The sequence below is a fragment of the Aptenodytes forsteri genome, unplaced genomic scaffold, assembly GCF_000699145.1.
Source record: "Aptenodytes forsteri isolate BGI_AS27 unplaced genomic scaffold, ASM69914v1 Scaffold166, whole genome shotgun sequence".
Classification (NCBI taxonomy): Eukaryota; Metazoa; Chordata; class Aves; order Sphenisciformes; family Spheniscidae; genus Aptenodytes; species Aptenodytes forsteri.
In genome coordinates this window covers 1798259-1812772 of record NW_008796110.1, presented here as the reverse complement: position 1 = coordinate 1812772, position 14514 = coordinate 1798259, and the positions used below count along the sequence as shown (strand labels likewise).

At 34.8% G+C, this 14514-nt stretch overlaps 1 protein-coding gene across 2 annotated transcripts; it reads right to left on the bottom strand.

Annotated features, from left to right (window-relative positions):
- Window positions 1–583: 583 nt before the first annotated feature.
- Window positions 584–14416, bottom strand: ZNF800 (zinc finger protein 800). 2 transcript variants are annotated; one of them, XM_009286785.1, is made up of 5 exons: window positions 14306–14416; window positions 11979–12074; window positions 8200–8343; window positions 3491–5252; window positions 584–2056 (listed from the first exon to the last, which is right to left on the bottom strand). In XM_009286785.1, coding segments are annotated over exons 1-5 (2064 nt in total). In that variant the 5' UTR covers window positions 14367–14416; the 3' UTR covers window positions 584–2055. The 2 variants fall into 2 exon arrangements, with proteins under 2 accessions (XP_009285060.1, XP_009285058.1); XM_009286783.1 differs by having other exon boundaries at window positions 584–2052.
- Window positions 14417–14514: the final 98 nt, after the last annotated feature.

The following is a 14514-nucleotide window of genomic DNA, read 5'->3' as shown; positions in this document are numbered from 1 at the left end:
CTACGCCTGCATTTTAATTTCCTAATCTTAATCCACAGGCATTCAGGAACATTAGTTAAAATGCACTTACATAAATAGCTTGATGTCTTTCTTCACAAAAGAATAAACAATGATAATGGCAGTTCTTTTCTTATATTCCAACCATAAAAAGAAGTAACATTAGAAGGCCACCAACATTATTTGCAATGCAAAACTAGGTAACCCTATTTTCTTATTAAAAAAAGCAGCATAGCCTATCTCCTTCAATATTAATATGCACTTTTGATTTAAAAGGATAATAAATGCAAGCTTTGCTCAGTTAAGGAAGAGATACCTTTACAAGGAACAAAAAACCAGTATCAAGAGTGTTTTCTAAAAATATAGCAAGGGTCAACCATCAGTGTGGAGAAGTGTTCACTCCACAAGTGCCAAACTTTTAATAACAAAAAAAACATTTATTACAACAGAATATTACAAACAACTAGTTTCAGTGATCAAAGAGTAAAACTATACAAAAATGCAAACACTGTAATTTCCGATTGTGGAGCAATAGATATTCCAGGTTTACAAACACGACATCTTTTTGTTTATGCACACTTAAAAGTGATTTCCAGTCTGCTTTATTTTCCATCAAATACAGTACATTTATCCAAACAAAAGCATGTACATTCAATATAGAACATTTTGAGCAACAGCTACAGTCCAGTTCCCATTCACAGTATTTTTAGTGCAATGCACTAACAGGGCCAAATATTTCTCTATCCATAAAAGTATTTTTACTCCTGATCTTGTGATCAACATTTTTAGATATATTTTATACAAAAAGTATATATGAACACGAGGCACCTCCCTAAGTAAGGGAGTGAACCTATATAAAAAACATGGTACTTCTTCTGATGTACAATACCTTTCAAATTGTAGCAATTTGACACAAATCACTAAACAAAATATTTTCTAAAAAGTAAAAAAAAAACCCAAACCAAACCACTGATGCATGAAACCTGCCAAGAATTTCATAATGGTAGGCATGCGACTGTTTTACTACAATCTTGATTAAAAGGTTAAAAAAAGGCATCTAAAACATTTTCCAAATTATACAAAGTCAAGTGCTACCTATAGTGGTCATTCATGATCTTGAGAGAAAAAGTATTTTAAGTCTCTCCCATACTATCCTCCCTTTTTATTAATATTTAATGAAATAAGCTAACATTGTAAGTGGTTGTGCACAGATTGTCTGTCTATAATACATCAGCAAATATTCACTACCTTCATATTAACATTAGTGTGTTGATCTTTCAAAAAATAAACTGAAAAAATAAACTGCAACTATCATTAAAGTGCTTGTGTATAATTTTTTTTTTAAAATTAAAGAATAGAGGAATGTGGGTATTCTTGTAAACTTCCTAGATGTTTACAAAGTTTTCCTATGAACCACATATGGAAACAAAATGGAGATCTTTTAAGCAACTTCAGTACAGTGAAATTCAGGATGTCCCAGAACTGGGAAATTAGTCAATATGAACAAACTGATGTTATGGCAAATACTAAAAATTAGTACAATTCAGCCAATATACACTACATTGTTTGCTCTTATACATTCATTTGTAATAAATTTAAAACAGTATATAACACAACATTTGCCAAAGTAGGATATCACAAAAAAGTTAGAGCTGTTCATCAATTAGCACTACCAGGGAGGACCAGTATGCACGATGAGCTCTCTGAAGATGATTTCCTAAACGAGGAACAAAATCTTCTTCCAAAGCTGCTGTTCATTAACTTGCCTCTGTACTTTTTTAATTTCAGAAAGTTCGTTCTATACTTTGTCAAACCTCAACTGCATAGAGATAACTGCTAATTTAGAAGCACATGTGCATTTCAACTACTTCGGTGTTTTGGGAGGAGGCACTGTCCTACAAGCAGTCAGGATGGTTATTAATTTAGTAAGAAAACAACAGCTTATGAAAATATTTCCTCCTTATAGTACCATTATCAAGATATTAGCGGTTCCGCCAACAAACTAAAGTCTTTTTCATTCAAATGAACTCCAAACTTTCCGAACATCACTTGAACCTATCTGAGGAGAAATGGGAATAAATTAATACTTTCAGTTTACCCATATAATTCTGTTTTAAATTACACAACATAAATAATTTATAAGGCTAAATTTTTAATTCTTGATCAAAATGCAGAAGTCACTCCTCCTCTCAAATTCAGCATAATTCAGGGTCCAGCTCAGTTCATTTTTGAAGTTCTGCCCCACTTAGCCAGGATTTGTTACGAAGTCACAAAAGCACCACATTACAACTTAACATAGCTGGGTGGCAATGCACTACAAAAGCTGAACTCAAATCAAATTACCTCCTGGGAAATAGCATTTCAGAGTTGAAACATAGAACAAGGCACATATACTTGGTTTTCTTTTCACCAAATATGCTACTAAGATAATTCTGAATAAGGATGTTAAAAACTCTTATAGATATCACTACTGTCTCTCTTCATTACAACCATTTGTACAATCCCCCAACCTTCAGGCATCAGTCGGTCATTCTGAAATACAAACTGACCGCATACATACGTTATTTCCTTTTTTAAAAGGTCCTTTTAAAAATAGGCCATCTTTAACATGAAGGCTATGGAAAACTGAGAAACTACGAATACAACCCCTCCAAGTGTAAAAAAATTCCCAGAGTACCATATAAGCAGAAGTTTAGAAAATTCTTGGGCAGACTTCTACATATATTTAGGCTTAAAACAAAAATTCTTGACGAGACTCGAACACTTGAGAAAATAAATGACGAGAAGTCTCCAAACCCGTGCTTACATAAATAAGCATTAAAAGAATCAAATCCTAAATTTGATGATTTTAAAGGTGTTTGTAGGCACCTAACTCATACTGATTTTAAACCAAAGCAATTAAGCATCCAAATTACATTCCAAAAAACTGTTCTATGTCCTTTTGCTGACAGGGCATAGGCAATACACATTAAAATTAACAAAAACAAAAAACAAAAAAAAAAAGCACGACTGATAATTCCAATAAGTTCATAGAGATTTTTTCTGTCAACAGCTTTTACTGTAGTACTTTTAGTACTTCTTGAGCTGGGTCACAGAGAAGTTAATTAACAGGTTAAGTGAATCAAACCAAACAAAAGTATTGTTAAATTTAAAAAATTACTATTTTAGAAATGTAAGTATATTAGCTTGATTACAATAGGTGTCTTAAGACAATTTAAAGAGTTGACTCAGTATAATCTATATTCTATTCCAACTTCCTACAGTGACAAATTTAGAAATTAACTCTTTTCCAAAACACTAAAAACAAAATTTAACAAACAAATTTCACATCTACCTTAGCCGCTAATCCATAAAAATCTATGGAAAAGTATGTTTTCAGCAATAAATCAACAACAGCAAAAGAAAGGCAGTGGGTTTGTTTTGTTTTTAGTTTTTTTTTTTTTTAAAAAAAAAAAAAAAAAAAAAAGACAAAACACTTTTTCTTTTTCCTCACCAGACAACAGCTTTAGATCTTGTGCTTCTGCCTTTGGTTTTATTTTCTTCAGGTGAATGAGATACATTTGCTTTGTGGGTTTTCTTATGATGTTCTAGAAAAGCTTTCCTGGCAAATGCTTTCCCACACTTACTGCATCGGTGCAGAGAAAAGTTTTTTGTTACTTTTACTTCAATGCCAACGTCAGCTCCTTCATACTTTTTATTGGGAGAATTAGAGGTGACATCCTGTTTTGAACCAATCTGTTTTGTTTCATCCCTCTGAGGGCCCCTTTTCGTCACCTTATTTAGAACAAGATCAATTGGCTTTTTTATTGCTCTAATTTCTAAACTTGCAGTTATTTTCCCAAGGTAGCGTGGTGACTTTTTATGAACTACAGTTATATGCCTTATCACATCACGTTTGCGTCGTGTTTCGTAAGAGCAGAGTGGACACCTGTAGTATTTAACATAAATGTTATTTCCATCTGTGTGTAATTCAATGTGTTTTGTCAAGTTCTGTTTAGAAGTAAATTGGCGTTTACAGAGTTTACAGTAAAGCTGCTTGAAGTCAAAGCCAGCTGAAAGTTTTGGCTTCCTGGTTTTTTGCTGGCCACCTGCAGCAGATGCATTGGTTGATTTAGAGGTTGATTTAGTGGTTGATTTACAGGTTGATTTAGTGGTTGATTTAGAAGTTGATTTAGGGTTTTCAGGGTCCTGTTTAACTTTATTTTTCTGTGCTGACGGTGTGCTCTTTTTCTCATTTGAATGATTTGTTCCCTTTAATTCATTCTGTGGAGAAAGGGCAATGGAAGGGGGTGAAGGTTCTACAGAATCTGCTGGTTCAACTTTTACTTTTATTTCTGTGCCATTGGCAGTATTGTTGGGTCCTTTCTCTCTTTTAGAGTTCTTTCCAGAAAGAGTTATCTTGTGAACAATTTGCATGTGCCTTTTCAGCATTATTTGTGAACTATATTTTCTCTTGCACAGAAGGCACTTGCATGCAGTTAAATTGTATTCAGCCTTTGAAGACGACTTTTGTTTTCGGGTCTTAAAAGATTTTTTAGCAGAAACTGTATCCAAGAACAAAGGTTGCCCAGGCTTTGTAGCTATATCAGGAGTAATGGAATCCCTTCTTAATCCTCTATGAACTTCATCAAAATGCCTCCTTACATTGGCTTTTGTAGCAAATGATTTATAACATACAGGACAACTTCTACCTAATGTTACAAGAACATTCTTATTTCGTCCTTTCCCAGAGCACTGATTTGGTTTCTTTTTTGTTTCTATGTACTTCTTTAGCTCTTCCATCTTTTTTTTGTGCACTTTTCGAATGTGCCGGCGTACACTGCGTCGGGAATGAAATTCTTTCCTACAAAGGCAACATATTAACTGGTGGCCAAAATCAGAATTATCCAGAGAGTCCAACTCAGGATTTACTGCTGGAGGCTGCTCTTCAGGAGTAGGTATCACCTTGTTTGTAACAGGATCAGCAGGAGGTAATTCTACAGTCTCCCCAGCTGGGACTGGGGCTGGAGCTGAAACAGTCTTGGGTTGCTCAATGCTGGGTTCCTGTATCTGTACTGGAGCTTGATCAGGGGTACTACTACTTTCTACGTTCTCATCTGGGCTATCAGTCCTTGATACATATTGAAATACAGCATTCTGATTAGTTTCTATAGGTTCCAATTTAATTACATATTCTTGCTTATCTACCCTTGGATAGATTGCTTCCAGGAGGTCATTTATGGCTTGACTCTGTTTATCATTTATATCCGGGAGGTCTGTGAAAAGAGGCAAAGATTTTTTTTTAATGATTTGGTAATTTCAAGTTATTTAAATCTCAAAGTATCTTTTAACCACTGTGTCAATTCAGTCACCAAATTTGCACAAATCCTGTATTTGTACTATTCTTCTGACCATTTATACTTAGAGGCTTTGAGTAATCATTGTTATCACATCAGTACGAGTTACTTTTTTATTAAAAGCCAATATTGGAGGTACACCCTTCTAGCGTGCTAATGTAAAAGCCACCTAAACTAAAAATTAGTTTGCCTGGAATTAAACTGATCTTTCAAAATCTGTATCAATTGCAAAAATAACGTCATACAACTGAGCTTGCTCTGCAGGTGCGCAACTAAGCCTGAAGTATCATTAGAAACTGATTTTCCTATTGCTGGAAATAGGCATTCTCAATAAAGGAACCTAATTCTGGAAATGAGCTCTTCTCTGTGAATTCTGAATGGTCCTTAAGAAAGAATGAAACGTCTGTGTAACCTGAGCACTGCACGAAGATGTAAGTAGACAAGAGAGAACTTAACTTCCAGGACAGGGAAAGCTTTTAGTAATACCAAAGCAGTTAATAGGCTCAGTGATACGGTAAGATAGTAAATGTTAAAGACAGAAAAAGCCTGTATTATTCACGGGAAAAAAATTGTACTAATTTCTCAAAACAGTAAAAACTGAGCCAAAGAAGTTATTTTAAGAAAGAATAACTTCACTGAGGTTCACCAAAGGTTCATCCTGTGTTCTGCCCTGATAATGAGTTGGAGCAGACTTAAAAAGCAAGAAAGAAGGATACAGGGATTCTCCTTGTTTGTCTGATGCCAGTAAACTTCTCAAGCTGAAGTTTGCCTTTAAAGTACTGTTTTAATACACCTAGATTCCAAAAAGTTTATTCAAATGCTTTTGAAGCATTTCTATTCTTGGCTACCACAACGTTTAGCAGTGGTTTTTTGTTTGTTTTACCAGAAATACTGATAATTTTACTGTCTGGTAATTTTGCTGGATACCCCACAGTTTTTGTATTATGAAAAAAAAGAAAAATAAAGGATTGCTCCCATTTACCTTCATGTCATTCATGATTTTACAGGCCTCAGTAGTATCCTGTTTTTAAATGCCAAATTAGTTCAGTGAACTAGTTCCCAGCATGATACGCTAAGCATCTACACTGGTGTAACTAAGAAGCCAAGGTGCTACAGCAAAAAGGTGAGGCTCTGAGACGATACAGTTCAAAATTATCCACAATGATTTGAAGATGAGATTCCTGGTAACAGCTAATTAAAAACCCACACTTAGTCAGGGTTGTTCTTCCACACTGCCAACAATACATGAAAAGAGTGTCAGTACAAGATATATGCTATTTTGCTGCTCAGAACCCATCTTTTAACACTGAATTTTTAACACCTTTTGCAGTCAGTTTCAAATGGGACTATCTATATAATTTTTATCACGGGTAAAAAGTCCTTCCTATTTTATAGCAACTTTTCAGACTACTTAATGACTACACTAACAGAATACATCTCAAAAAAGTCATCAGGGAATAGTCTTTGGAATTTTTCACCATTGGGATGCTGAACTTTTATTCTACCTCTCATTCAGTATCTTTTAATTTTATTTATTGAAAAAAACCTCCCACTTTATTCAATAATTATCATATATTTTAGATAAAATATAAGTACTTATATAGTTTTATTCAGAACATGAAAGTGAAATATGAAAGCTAACCAGCGAATTAAATGAAGGCTAGAAAGTCAGGAGCTGAATGGGAAGTCTTTACTCAGGGTAATCTTATTTTGCTTATAAACTTTTGCATCTAAGTCAGATGCACTTCTAACCTTGCTTTGAAAATACAACTCATCCCTTTTCACAGAGAAGCTCTGTGACTTTCTGCAACCGGCCAAGCACACTCATTTAAGGAAAGTGACAGTATTAGTCTTTTCACCTTCTCTTTCACAACATGAGCTGACACAACGTGGGAAAAGAATCGCCTGCATAAATTTGTCCGTTCCTAATTTTTGAAATATTGAGACAGGAAGGCATTAATCAGGAAAGAAAAATCTTCATTGCACCTATGTTGATCTAGTCAAGAGATCAAGATAATTAGAAAGCTTTACAAAACATTTTTGAATGCTGGCACATTTTCAAATCATTCAGCTTTACTCAGATCAACAAAAAGTCATCACTGGAATGAGACTTTAATAAATTTCTTTTTCCATAAAAATATACTTCTTTATTTTTTCCTCATTATTTAAGTTACTTTCTTTTAATAATAAAGTTTAATTTCTACAACAAAGGTGGTGGGCTAGGCATGATCACATGGAATATCTTAAAGCAGCGTAAGGTGAGATGATACGGTGGGAGTTAGTATTATTGAAGCACAGGTCCTTAAAGAAAAGGGTGAACTTTTAGTCTGTGTTTCATAATGAGTAAGACTGAAGGATTGCGTCCATGACACTGAACGCTTCCCAAGTACAGGGGAAAATTATGGATATTGATCCAAGCCACTTTACAGGATCCAGCTGAAGTCCATCAGAGCTATGCCGATCTAAAACTGAAAAGCCTTGTTAGATCCACACTTTTCTATGAGATTCATGTCCCAGTCCTTTGGCATACTTTTCGCTATCTTTCACAGTAAAGAGGGAAAGCCAGGAAACAAAAAGGGGAAGAAGGAATAAAAAGTGTTAACAGTGACACTTTTCATTGAAAGGCCGGATGTATAAACTAGCTATCAAATTATGACGTTGACATGGGCCTCAGTTGTTAATGCATATTAAGTCAGTGCTGCAGCTTCTTTACTACCATAAAAGTGATCTACCTATGTTACTATTGAGATTTAATTCCACTTCTTTTTGTGCATTTTGTTTCTGGTGTGTTTGTATAAATGGTACAGAAAGATAAGTTTCTCAACTTCAGATAGCTTTATTAAATATTTCAGTTAGTAAGACTTACTATCATCCATCTGGAGACTTGGAGGACAATAAAATTTTTTATGAGTAATTAAATTTGGTAATCCTCTGAAGAGACTCCGGCACAACTTACACTCAAAAATGGTGTCCACATCTTTTAACAAGATATGTTTAAGTTGTTTAGTTCCTGTAATAAAAGAAACGTTACACTTAAGGAAGGTTTTCTGTTCATCTTTTAAATTCACATCATCCCATGAAAGTGGAAACATTTTAAAACATGACAATTATAACAGCATTTTATCTTGTGTTAACACTACTTTTTTGAACTGTAAGTTTATGATACATACTCCAAGTTTCACTATGAAAACAAGACTAGTTTGAAAAAAAAAGTAGAAGTCAAAGATTACGCACATTACAGTTTACAGGGAAACTGCGATGATTTACGATAAAAACAGCTAACTTTAGGATGGAGTCCATACTACAGTATCTGGTTGCTGCAATACAATTGCCCAACAGGAAAGAATAAGCACCTACAGCATTTAAAGAAGCCTGCAGTATTTTTTCTTTAAGCTTATCCAACAGTGATAAGAAAATAAGATATATACAGCTATTTCATGTAAAAACAGCACCCAGTAAGGCAAAAAACTAGAGCATACAATAAAACAAAGAGCATGATTAACAGGTCAAGAAATGTTACTACATCTAGGTATCTGACCCAAGATCAAGACGATGATGCTTAGGCAAGAAAGTAGTACTGTAGACATATTTTCAGCCTGCTGAAAGGAAAATACATATAATTTAAGTCAGAAACTTTTCTATTAAAATATGCAGGTTTTCCAGACTATTATACATTGTATATTAAAAAAAAAAAAACCAGACACAGTTTGATCTAGCATTGTTGATGTATTCCAGCTTCTGCCTTACTTAAACTGTGAATCCTTTAGTTTAAGTTACACTTCAAACCCACTCCTTCATTTCTCATCTCACGAAAATTATGAACGTAATGCCTACAATTAGCAATGGATTACTAAATGATTAATACTTACCCAACTCCAAATTAGAAAGAAACACTAGCTAACCAAATTCAGCTAATTTCTCTATCTTGATTTTTTTCTTATAATGGAATAAATCAAAATTAATCAAAATCAATCAAAATTAGTCCAACAAGCAAGAATATAATGAAACTGGACCAAGAATAAGTAATATCAGACAACTATGAAACAGCATCAAGACAGTCTTCAAGCTGAAATAGAAGTTCAAGTTTTCCATCATCACAGACACTTCTTTTAAGAATTCCTTTTAAAGATCAAACCCAGAGTCACACTGCAGAACTATTTCCTAAACGCAACTCTTTCAAATATTAGTAATTTCATAATAACTAATAATTCTTCAGTATGAATGGGCCTTACCAAGACAACTTTTCATTTCTTGGTGTAATAGCAGTACTACAAAATTTTTTACAACCGAGTTTTAGCAAAGCACGGTGTCGTCTCCTTCTTCAACCATTGCTTAAAAATGGGACCCAAACTTGACTATCTGAGGCTACCGTCCAGTTTCTGTCCCCTCCTATGCCTTTCCTGGGCCACAGCCCTAGCCTCTTGTCTCTTCCTCTCACTGCTCTTTCTTCAAGTGTTACTAACCTCACCTTCATCTGACTTGTATTTTTACAAACGGACTACTGGACAAATATTTAGATTTAGTGAAAACCCCAAATTTAAAAATTGTACAGAGCTCCCTCAAAAGCAAGTTGTTTACTCGGATCTCACCAACCACTGTTTGAAATTCTGCATATAAAGAAAACCACTGACAAAAACCTAGCTGAACAAAACTGAAGATGCTCCGTGTAGATAAAATTCCAGTAAGTTACCAAACGATGACTCAAACAAAAGGCCTCCAATTTGGTGATAGCACACAATAAACCAAAATTTGGCCATGCTGTTGATGCCTGCCCTAGCCACAAACCCCTCTCCCAAACAAACAAAAAAAAATTAATCTAATTCTCCACTATTTCCCAATCAAGGGACACACAAGTCCCTCATTCTCTCTCCTGTTATACTGATATTTCAGTCTCTTTCTGCTCAGGACTGAAATGTTTTTGTCTAATCCAAATTATTGGGCTTAAGAATTACTGGGCGAGATTAAAGGATTTATGACATACTGGAGGTCAGACTAGATGACACGGTAGTCACCCTGGCTTCAAACCATCCTTATGCAACTATGAAGCTTTTCACTGGTGGGAGTAAAAAAATAATTGGTCCTTTTGAATTAAACTGTAGACCTTTAGGGACTTCTGGAAACAACAAGTAAATTTAAAACATCCACTGGTTTTGTGGACACAGCAGGCAGAGAAAAAAAATAATCATCTCCATATTCTTCACCAACTGCAGATTGTGGCAACAAGCAGTCAGTCTTCTGCCAGCATATGCCGCCTCCAGCTTACTGAAGCCTTCTCTATTTTGCAGTTACATCTAATTGGGACAGGTGATACTTTGTCAAATTCTGTTAATATTTGTAAATGTTGACGCTAGAATAACATCATAGTCACAAGAAATCAGTACAGAACATTGGTTATTACATATACTTCACTGGCAGAAATACCAATATTTATGCCTTTAGCAAACAATTTCATTTTTAGAAAAAAAATTCAGATTCAAATTCATCTGTTATTCTTAATGCTCTGGATGACAGAAGTTTCTGCTAAAACCGCTTAAATAGTTATGGACAATATGCTGGCTTTAATCTCTATTTCTTTACCACAAGAATCAAAATAGTTTCTTTCCATACTGAAATATTGCTTGCTCAAAACTAACCAGTAAAATCTTGGTCTAAGTCCTTTTGACTTCTGTCCAGCTTCCCTGGTGCAGATGACTGAAGATGTCAAGGTAAGCTATCAATTTAACACCTGCCAGTGAGGACAATCTGGAAGTAGCCCAGAGAGAACAGTACTTGCAACTAGTTCATGCTATTACCAGTAGAGATTCCATTAATCTGCTTCAAGCGAAAGAAGCCTGCCACGCATATCTGAGGCCTTAAGCAATCTCAACCAAAATAAAAAAGGTTACTAATGACGACTCTTACATCCAGTTTTTCTTCTTGTATTAAGTTGTTGAAACGCTAGTGGAGAACTTAAATATTGTGCCCTTTTACAAAACTCAGGCCAAACATGCATCCCATTACATAGCAGCGATGATTTACACATGAAACATTTCATGTATGTAACAGCTCTATGTGGAAAAATCTAGAAACATATAGATAGTAGCATTAAAGACATCGCTTTAATTTCTGTAATAACTGCTGTGTTCTTGCACCAAGGATTGCAAAAATAAAATGTTTGGTTTGCCATATCAGAAGCGTAGAAACAGCTAGAAAACATTAAAGGTTTCAATCATCTCTGGCATGCTCACCCAAATGCTCAGTTGTTATTCTTAGGTTCATTGCTATATATTGCAAGTCCCGAAAACAATCAAGGAACACCTTAAAAGTAACATGATAAAGCAATTCTAAAAAATTCAAGGTAGGCATTAAATTTTCTCTTCACCTCAGGAGTTTTAGGATAAACTCATTAATAACAGCAGGAGGGATGACACAAAGAAGAACAACAAACTAATTTTTAATGTTTTTGAAAGATAACTATACAGCAGGAGCTGTATCTTCGCTACTTTATATGAAAACCCTTATTAAAAGGAACAGCACCTAATTCCAAAAACCTACAAACAGTTTGCAAATATGCAGAAAGTCAGGTGTTCGTTATTTTAATATAGTAAATATACATCACTTTTAACAAGGTAATGAACTTCTTAAGAGTCAGACATAGTTTCATACCTGATCGAAAACACTCAATGATTTGTTGAATACCGGATTTTGATGTTTGCAGAGGCTGCTGTAATAACGGAGGATCACCAGGTTCCAACAGATGCACTGAAATATATAAAAGGACAATAAGTCATTAGAGAACACTCAGGTGATTTTTATTAAGTTATGGATTTTCTGTGCATACAGTAAATTAGCTAAAAAAAAAAGAGGCCAGGACTACAGTAAAAGTTGCCTTACTCAAAAATTTTCATCTACATTGAATTAAAAAACAGTCAATACTGGATTTTCCAGCCATGATACCTGACAGTTTGCTGTCATTTTGATTATTTAAAGAAAATGTGTATTCAAAGCTACGTGTATCAAACACAAAACCATATAAATATATACAACCAAATTAACTCACTAGAAATTTCCAGCAATTAAAGCAATTCCCCAGAACAATCTACTTGACTCCCATCATTCAAACGGAAACAGACGTACAAAAAAGCATTACCAAATACTATACTTTGCAGCGTACTATGTGATTTCAGTGTTGCCAGTACGCACCTAAGCACTGAATCCAAATTTAAAGTAGCAATGATCAGAAAAAAGCACAAGCATAACTACGTAGTATATACCAAAAATAGCTATTATAATACTTTTAACCAGTAAAACCACATTCAAGAAATGCTTCTGGTTCAAGCAAACTGCTGAAGTAATACCTTATTTCTGAAGTTTCATTCCACATCACAATCTTTGTAAAATCTATTGAAACTAAAACATTTATCAGGATGATTATTAGTTATTCCAATACATAGTATTTATGCATATGAAAATTAATAGCATTCCATTGCTGTATATGCATATGGCAATTAAGCTTTGCCCAGAGCAAAAAACAAATTTAAATGAGTAAGAGCACTTATTCAAGCATGTGTTTGCAAAATCATTAGTTAAGTCTTCTTTTTAATTTCTTATTGACAAAATAACTAGCTTCGTACTTCATAAATCGGCTCCTACCTTATCCATTTGGTCTGATTTTTAATCCCATTGTAAGGTTTCCATTTTTAAATGAAGCACTGAGCATCTCTAAGAAATTTATTTTTGATAAAGAGCAGTAGAGGCAGAGCATAAAACTATTTAGAAATATTAAGTACAAATAAGTTAAACACATTTTGACAGGAAAGTTGTTCTAAAAGATGTAAGGTTATAAATTCAAGCTGGAAAGAACATAAGAAAGAAAAGCAGTCTAAGAACGATAGAATGAACACTCCATCCAACTATGCTGGCCCCATAATATACTATTATATAAACGAACACATAACAACCATTACAAATCAGCTAATCGTTTGGGGATCTCTAACACAATGACATATTGTATTCTACCAGCCTATTCCCTATTCTTCAAAATGGTATATTTTGGTTTGTATACTGCCTCTAATATGCATGTGCAACACCCACTGACATCAAGAGGAGTGACATACGTGAAGCAGACATAACACATCGCTGATATTTGTAAAGCAAGAAAAGTATCTTAGCTTTTATAAAGCATTAGAACAACTCAAAACCATTTCATCTTAAACAAAGAAATGTTTCTACTAGCTGAACAATACCTACTCTCAAATTACATTTAATTAAAGCAGCATTATGAAAGTTGCCATGCTCACACTTTCAACTATTAATTCCCCAAACTGATGCCTGTCTTTTCAAAACACAAGTGAAAGCATCCAAACAACAAACTCTACAACAAGCCAACAAGAATGGAACCAGATTTCCTTTTAGGCTACCAATTAGAACAGTAGTCAGAACAATTACAAGAAAATCTAGCAAGTTGGCTGAACCTTCAAAGTATTCATTGTACTTCCCACTGATGGCATCTTCCATGTCACACAGCAGTGGAATGCAAACAGCCGTTTCAGGACTTGGGTTTTTTTTTTCTCCTCTGAGAATGAGATCTTCGAGTTCATCAGAGCTCACCAGAGAAGATGTAAAGTAAAAACACAAACAGCAAATTCAAGAGATTGCCAGAAACGTCATTTTACAAAAAATTCAGAATATTACACTTTTAGGAAAGAAAAAGGCCAGTTGTTTTACACAACTTCTTGCCTTCCTCTGCTCACTGCATACAGTGTCCATGTGGTGGCTTGGGGATTACTGCATATCCTGCAGGAACTGAGAAATTATCTTCCTGAAATAATTTCAACATGACAGTTCAAGGATATCAAAAAAACATTCCCAAACAAATTTCAGAAACTTTTTACGTCCAAAACTGTCGCTAATGATGCACATTTGCAACATCACAACAGTTTCCCCAAGCTTTTAACGAAGGAGCTAAGTAAAACAGCCAAAGCATCACACACCTGGTTCACAGCATCCATGGTGACGGTGGTCAGTCTGACAACACTTGTCCCTTAGAGGCATTTTCCGTGCACGCGACCTACTTTCCTTCTACATCCAGCAGCTCGTTTCTGCTAAAATAAGCAAATTAGCTGTCACCCCCGAAGAACAGGCGGCTCGGGAGAGCGCTCACCTCGCACGCCCACTTCCTACAACGGCACCGCCAGAGCCG

Excerpts from the sequence above, each read along its gene's own strand:
- ZNF800 (XM_009286783.1), bottom strand. The coding sequence starts at position 14,366 with ATGCCTCTAAGGGACAAGTGTTGTCAGACTGACCACCGTCACCATGGA. Across the intron at positions 8,344-11,978 it reads CATTGAGTGTTTTCGATCAG|GAACTAAACAACTTAAACAT; the intron begins GTATGAAACTAT and ends CTTTTATTACAG. Across the intron at positions 5,253-8,199 it reads AAGTCTCCAGATGGATGATA|ACCTCCCGGATATAAATGAT; the intron begins GTAAGTCTTACT and ends CTCTTTTCACAG.